Here is a 7,774-nt window from a genome sequence, read left to right on the forward strand (position 1 = left end):
AAGCCAGGTGAAAACAATGGGTCTCAGGATTAGTGACACAGGTCGTCGGAGGACACAGCCCAATCACTAACATGTTTAGTGTGGCTGAAGTCTGTGAACTGCTCCTTGACGCACTCTGCTATGTTAGCGATGAGAATGAGCTGCTCTTACGAGGAGACCCTGAGAGAATAAATAACAGTTCCTTCCAGATCCCCAGATCCCAACCACAGCCACAGAGGGAGGGCCAGGAACATGAAGATGCTCCTCAGGGAAATGTCAGCGGTGATGCGGGACTCATTCTAGACCCCCCAGCCCAGCCTGTCAGCTGACCTAAGGGCCCACAAGGGGGCATGTTGTTATATGCACATTTTCTTCCCTGGTGGCTCAGATGGTAAAGAATCCACCTGGAACTCAGGAGACTTGAGTTCCATCCCTGGGTCAGGAAGATCCCTGGAGGAGGGCATGGCAACCCACTCCAATATTCTTGCCTGGTGAATCCCATGGACAGAGGAGCCTGTCGGGCTACAGTCCATGGAGTCTCAAAGAGTCAGACACGATTGAGCAACTAACACTTTCACTTTTCAACTGTCCTCTCAGATGTTACTGGTGTATGTGGCTTTTTCTCCATTCACTCAGCAAATATGTATTCTTTATTTTTCTTTTTTGTAAATTCTAGTTCATGACAGAATGAATGAATAACAAAGAGAGATGAGAGGCAGTCTGATTCCCCAGGCTTTCTGGCATGCGAGGCCCCCAGCTAGGAAAGCACAGACTCCACTTGGAGTTGGTCTCTGCTCTTAAGCCTGCGGCTGGGCAGAGAGGTCCCACGATTCCGATGGTGAGAGCCTGTGTAGGGGAAGTGCTCACACAATTTACACGGTCCTGAGGCTGGCACAGCCTTTTTATGCCATCACTCTGTTGCTCAGTCATTTACCTCATGTATCCCGAGAGACACGCGTCAGACCCAGTCCTTCTTGTACCCGTATGACAGTTGCTGTAAGGCATCCATGGACCTGTGTGCAGGCACTCAGGAGGGACCCATTTCCTCTGCCTGGGGTCATCCAGGGGAAGCTTCCAGGTGACAGGCCCTCGAGCCATGTCCAGAAGGGAGAGCGGCCACTTACCAGGTATCAGAGTAGGGAAAGTAGCCAAGGGCAGAGGAGCGGCAGGTGCAGAGGCCCGGAGCTGTTCGTGGGTGCCTGCGCCGGTTAGGGGGTTAGCAGGAGTCTGGTGTGACTGGAGCATGGCAGGCGGGAGGAAGGAAGGGAGACAGGCCACAGGGGCAGGTAGCTTTGGTGCCAGAGGTTCCCCCCGAACCAGGGCACTGGGAAACCCTGGGATGGCTGTGAGCAGGGAGGGGCAGGGTCCACTCTGGGCATAGACAGACTCTCTGGGGCTCTGGGGGGGGGTGTCGGTGAATGGAAAGCTGGGGAGGAGGCTGGGTGCCAGGAAGAAAGTGAGGCCTGAGCTGGGCCCGGAGCCATGGGAGGGGGTGGAACAGAAAGGGTTGGGGAGCAAGAGGCTGGGGCTTTTAGGGACTTCTGGGCTGTGGAGGAGGGAAAGGGAATGACAGCACCCCATGACTCGGTGGACAGTGGGGAGCCAACCCGGTGGTCTAGGCCAGTGATTCAGTTATGTTTGTATATATATGCATGTATATACTTTTTAAGATTCTTTTTGCATGTAGTATATTACAAAATACTGAGTTCCTTATGTTATACAGTAGATCCTTACTGGTTATCTGTTTTATATGTACCAGTATATATATGTTAATCCCAACCTCCTAATTTATCCCTCCCCCCTAACTTTTCATTTTTCTTTCATGGTCCAAGAGGGGTGTGTGTGTGTATATTTATATATGTATATTTATACAAATGGGCATCCCAGCTGACTCTAGTGGTAAAGAACCTGCATGACAATGCAGGAGATGTAAGAGACATGGGTTTGATCCCTGTGTGGGGAAGATCCCCTGGAGGAGGGCATAGCAACCCACTCCAGTATTCTTGCCTGGAGGATCTCATGGACAGAGGAGCCTGGTGGGCTATGGTCCGTCGGGTCACAAAGAGCCAGACACGACTGAAGCAACTGAGCATGCACACAGGCACACACACAGGTGAAACCAGGTGATGTATTGATAAGTTGGTAAAAATATTGTAGTTGGAAGCCTGCAAGTACTTAATGCTGTGCTTCCCCTAAACGCCTCATTCAGAATTCACTCATCCAGTATCCACGGTGACTCTCTCGAGCCGCAGTCCCCAACCTTTCAGGGACTGGTTTCATGGAAGACAGTTCTTCACAGACTGGTGGAGGACGGGAGGATGGTTTCAGGATGATTCAAGCACCTTGCATTTATTGTGCATTTTATTTCTATGATTAGTACATCACCTCCACCTTGGATCATCAGGCATTAGGTCCCAAAGTTTGGGGACCCCTGTTCTAGATCACAACTAATGAGAATAAGGAAAACTAGGGCACGTCTACCAGACATCCTGTTTCAAAAGGTGACTGTCCTTCCCTGAAAGGCCTTTCACGTGTGCCTCTGTCCCGTCAGGTTTCTTGACAACCCGGAGGGCCTCGTGGGACAGTGCAGTCGCTGGATCACCCCCTCAGGTATGTCCCAAGGGAGGGAGCAGGCGGGGCCCGTGGAGGGACCAGGACTCGGGCCCATCCGGGGGATGCCTGTCCTCACACCCCTCTATTTCCCTCGAGTTTTCCAAATCACATGTGTATCTGTGCCCCTTGTAGAAACAAAAATCTCCCCCACCCCCAGATTCAGAAGTGTGTCTGAACAATAACAACAGCAGCGCACATACACACACACAGACACACACACACATGTAACCACATACACATCATGGGTGGGTTTTTTTTAATAGAGTCATATCACCTATATTTGTCTCTGACTTACTTTTTCATCTAAGAAGATTCCTTGGAGATTTTCTGTGTCAATACTTATAGAATTTTATGGATATTTTTAAAATTGTGGTAAAATACACTTAACGTCAGCTGAAACTGTAGTTGTGACTCATTAGTCAGTCATGAAATCCATTTATGGGGATTTTAAAAGTGAAAAAGACAGGGACTTCCCTGGTGGTCCAGTGGTTAAGACTCTGGGCTCCCAGTGCAGAGGATCCAGGTCTGATCCCTGGTCAGGGAACTGGATCCCACATGCTGCAACTAAAGATTCTGCGTGCCGCAGCGAAGATCAAAGATCCCACGTGCCACAACTGTAAGATCCCTTGCAGCCAAATACATACATACATATAAATAAACCACACACGGTCAGATCCCATTTTCATTATTAAAAGATCTCATCAGAGAAGAAAATCTGAGAAGAAAGCATTGCAGAGGATGTGCAGCCAATGTCAACAGCAGTTCTCTCAGGGATTCCATCAGGTGGTTTTTAAAAAAAAAATTAAAGGACTTCCTTGGTGGTCCAGTAGTTAAGAATCCACCTGCCAGTGCAGGAGACATGGGTTCGATCCCTGAGCTGAGAAGATTCCAGATGCCAAGGGGCAACTAAGCCCATGTGCCACAACTGCTGAGCCTGTGTTCTAGAGCCTGGGAGCCCTAGCTGCTGAGCTCACCCTAGAGCTTGTGCTCCACAACCAGGGGAGCCACCGCAGTGAGATGGCCAGGCGCCACAACTAGAGAGCAGGCTCCCACTCGCCGCAACTAGAGAAAGCCCGAGTACAGCAAAGGAGACCCAAGGCAGCCAAAATTAAACAGATAAGCAAAACTTAAAAGACAGGAAAAGTATGAATGCCTTGCAGAAGGAAATGCTTAATGAGATACTAGCTTCAGTAATACATATTTATAGTCCTATATATGTATGTGAGTAACGGGTTATAATTAGAAATACATATTTCATATGACAAAATGCCTTTCTAATTATACATCTGTTTCTGTTTTGTTTATAATTTCACTTGTATCTTTTGAAAAAACATCAAAAGAACATCGTTTCGTGACACACAAAACCTGTGAGATTCAAGCTGCAGCGTCCATCAGTAAAGCAGTCTTGTCTTGGTGCATTGGCTTCCCGGCCTCCCTCCTTGGGCCTTTTGTGGGAGAACAGCCGAGTTTGGTCCTCCCTTCACAGGTTCCCCACGTTCTGAGCCAAAAATATTTACTCTCCGGCACTTCACAGTAAAAGCTTGTTGGCCCCCATTTCAGAGATACACACCAAATAGTTAGAGATAAAATCATATAATTAGCTGGGATTTGCTTTAAAACAATACAGGAGGGGGAAGCGGTAGGGGTTTTGATGAAACAAGGTTGGTGTGAGTTGATAGCTGATGATAAATCCGTGCACCTCAGATTAAGACTTGACCCCACTGTCTTTTAATTGGAATGACTCACCTGATGCCTTGACTTACTGAGGCTCAGATTCTTTTTGTCTCAGCTCAGAAGGAATTCAGCAAGAGGCAAAATGATAGGCACGATGTAGATTTATTAATACAGGATGCTCATGAGAGGTGCAAGCCAGCGGGCAAGTGGGCTCTGCCCCAGAATTAAGGAGGCAGTGTGTGTGTGTGTATGCCTGCTCAGTTGTGTCTGACTCCTTGCGACCCCACAGACTGTAGCCCGCCAGGCTTCTCTGTCCATGGGATTTCTTAGGCGAGAGTACTGGAGTGGGTTGCCATTTCCTCCTCCAGGGGATCTTCCTAACCCAGGGATCGAACTCACATCTCCTATGCCTCCTGCGTTGGCAGGCAGATTCCTTTACCACCTGGCCACTGAGGAGCCCCAATAGCTTTCTTGAGGCAGCATCAACTTAAAGTGGTCTCCAAAAGTTGCCTAGGTTTCCTCTATAGTCCCCTACTGGGGCTTCTACAACATCCTGAGTAACTACCTGTCTTGCTATAGTTGAGCCCAGAGTAGGCCAGCTGCAAGCCAGGCAGCAGATAGGAAGAAGGTGGAAGAAGATGCGAGGAACTGCAGACACGCTTTGTTCGCAGCAGCAAGGCAGACAGGCTTTATTCTTCTCTAATGGTTGACATCACCCCACTGTGCGGCAGGGGCTTTTCAGGCGGTGCTTCTGTAGGCATGATTCTCCTGCGCAGTGCTATAAATGATCTCAGCTGTTCCATAACCATGCAGAGTTACTGTTTACACAACGTAGACCAGAGCAAGTGGACCGTGGGACGGCAGTGAGAAGAAGCCGGGCGAGAGAGCCTGACCGCCACCGTCTCGGCTGGCTCTTGTTTGCCTACACTGTCCTATTCTGTCCCTATCTGTGATGCTCGGTGACAGGCACACTGCTGCTCTTGGTACCACTTTCCCGGTGCTTATGTTTAATGTTTTAAAAAAACTAAAATCTTAAGTGGCTGCAGCAGTGCCGGGCCCAGAGGAAGCCCTGAGCAAAGGAGCACCGTGGCTGAGACCCTCTGGGCACAGCCCCCCAGGCTCTGGGTTGGGGGGCCGCTCCCCTCAGGCCTCCCCTGTGTCTTGGCCGCAGAGACCCTACAGGAGTATCTGAAGGTGGTGATGGCCCTCCAGTACGAGGAGAAGCCGCCCTACTCCACACTGAGGAACGAGCTGGAAGCCCTGCTGCAGGACCTGCGGGCATCTGCCTATGACCCCTTGGACCTCCAGGTGGTACCCTAGGTGGGTTCCAGCAGGAGGAACCGGGGGGTCTCGACCCTGTCCCTGGTTCCCACTGCCTTCTCCACTGATGCCGTTTGATGTTTCTGCGCCCTTCCTGGGTGCAGAGCGCTCCAGAAATGCCAGGTTGTTTGTTTGTTCAGAAACCTAGCACACTCTCCACCTTAACCACAGACACTCTCCAAATATGAAAGCATGACCTCCACCCAGCTTGCCCTGTCCCCGCCCCACCCCAGTCTCTGTCCCCACCCCCACAGCTGTCTGAGAGACCTCTGGCTCCTCCCACACCCCTCTCTTCCCCTCCGCTCAGTTGCTAAGTCCCTTCTAGTCCACCTCCTCCAGGGCTCTGCCTCCATCCTCTGTCCGGGGTCCCCTGGAGCATGGGCACTTGTCATAGTCACCTGCTGGCGATGAGCTCCATGAGGACCAGGTCGAGTCTGTCTCTGCATCTCTGTTCCCCGCTCACATCACTAGCCTGGCTCACAGATGCCCCACCCATATTTACCGAGTGGGCCATCCGGCCTTCCCGTCGATGCTGGCCTGTCTTACATACCTCCCCGTCCAGCCCATATGGTGGAAATTTAAAAGCAAACCTAACGGCCCCTTTCAGGACCATAGTTTCCGGTCTGCTTGCTCCCTGAGGACCACTCACTCAGCAGCAGGTTTGTCCTCGGTTAGGAAGTTAGTGAGGAGTTGCTCCTTAAGGAGCCCGGGGACCTTGGAGTAACTTGGGGATCCTCTTGCCTCTGCCTTGGCCCGAGTGCCCGTCCTCCCCTCAGATCCCAGCCCAGGCAGAGGTCAGTCCCGCAGGACCTCAGCATGCGCCATCCCCACGGCCTGTGGCCATCGTCCCTTTTGTTTTTGCCACGACCGGCTCCTCCTCGTCACTGCCCATCAGATCCTGAGGCCTCCCCAGATCGCTCCAGTGAGGTGCCTCCCGGCCACCTCCCTTATCACGTCTCCTGTTTTCTGCACACCCCTTGTCCCCTCCCGGGGGGGAAGCGCGTGTTTAATCTGTCATGTCTCCACAACTCTCCTCCAGATTATAAGCCCAGCAAAGCCTCCTTGGTCCTCTTGTTTGTGGTTGTGTTGCCCATCCCTAGAAAGTATTGATGGAAAGCTGCTGTCACACAGTAGGGGCTTTGAATGAATGACACTGACAGCCATTTCTATTGTCTTCTAGAACTTTCAGCCTGGAGTTTGAAATAGAAAAAAAAAAAAAAAGGAGCAATGTGACTCAAGGCCTGCTGTAGAATCACAGATAAGCTTCTCAAAAGATCCCTCGAATGTGCATTCCTGCCACTTCTTCAGGTGAAACTGCTCATCATCGGTCTAGATCAGCCTCAGGGAACCCAGAAGTTAGGCCCCAGATACTGTGAACTCCCTCCTTCTGACTGTCCCTCTCTCTTCAGCTGTTGTCTTCCGCCAGCCCCAGGGGTTTTGGGTGGAGAAGACCCCCAGTTCACAGACGGGGGTTGGGCTGGTCCCCCAGTGGGGACACTGCCGTTGGCACCACTACGCTTTGACAATAAATTGTTTCATTGGAACCTGGAGAGTCGACTGTCTGCAAAAGAAGTTCCTTTTGGAAAAATTTAGCTCATTTTTCTTCCCCATCCATCCATCCATCCATCCATCTCAACCTTTCATCCAACCATCCACTCTTTCTTTTTGTTTTTTTTTTTAATATTTATTTATTTGGCTGTGTCGGATCTTAGTTGCTGTGAGAGGGCTTAGTTGCCCCAGAGCATGTGGGATCTTAGTTCCCTGATCAGGGACTGAACCCACATCCCCTGCGTTGGAAGGCAGATTCTTAACCACTGGACCACCAGGGAGTTCCCTCCACTCTTCCATATATCTATCCACATTTTTGAGCAGACACTCATTCATCCATTCTTTCACTTATTCATCCATCATCATCCATCCATCTATTTCTCCATGCACCCGTCCATATGCTTGTCCGTCCATCCATTCACCCTCTCATCCGTCCACTCGTTTACCGCTCATTCTCTCATCCACTTATCCTTCTTCTCTTCCACACATTCACCCTTCCTCTTATTCAACAAACATTCAGCAGACACGTCTTGAGTTCATGCTGTACGACACCCATTGTGCTGCCCAGAGGATCCCGATGAACCGGACCTACGTGCCGAGGTCCTTGAGCTGATGGAGTCTACAGTCAAGCAGAAGGACA

General features: G+C 50.6%; 1 protein-coding gene across 7 annotated transcripts in view; it reads left to right on the forward strand.

The window, feature by feature from the left end:
* Positions 1-7,136, forward strand: part of VRK3 (VRK serine/threonine kinase 3) — a 34,511-nt gene extending 27,375 nt beyond the window's left edge. For 4 of the 7 annotated variants that reach the window (XM_040252126.1, XM_040252125.1, XM_040252124.1 and 1 more), the window contains 2 exons: positions 2,531-2,589; positions 3,933-4,569. In XM_040252126.1, the coding sequence (XP_040108060.1) occupies positions 2,531-2,589; positions 3,933-4,129 (256 nt within the window). In that variant the 3' untranslated portion in view covers positions 4,130-4,569. Of the gene's footprint in view, positions 1-2,530; positions 2,590-3,932; positions 4,570-5,437; positions 5,587-6,766 lie in introns of those variants that run through there. The other 3 variants (XM_040252128.1, XM_040252127.1, XM_040252129.1) reach the window with 1 other exon arrangement.
* The last annotated feature ends 638 nt before the right edge of the window (positions 7,137-7,774 follow it).

The sequence above is a fragment of the Oryx dammah genome, unplaced genomic scaffold (genome assembly GCF_014754425.2).
Source record: "Oryx dammah isolate SB20612 unplaced genomic scaffold, SCBI_Odam_1.1 HiC_scaffold_13, whole genome shotgun sequence".
Lineage (NCBI taxonomy): Eukaryota > Metazoa > Chordata > Mammalia > Artiodactyla > Bovidae > Oryx > Oryx dammah.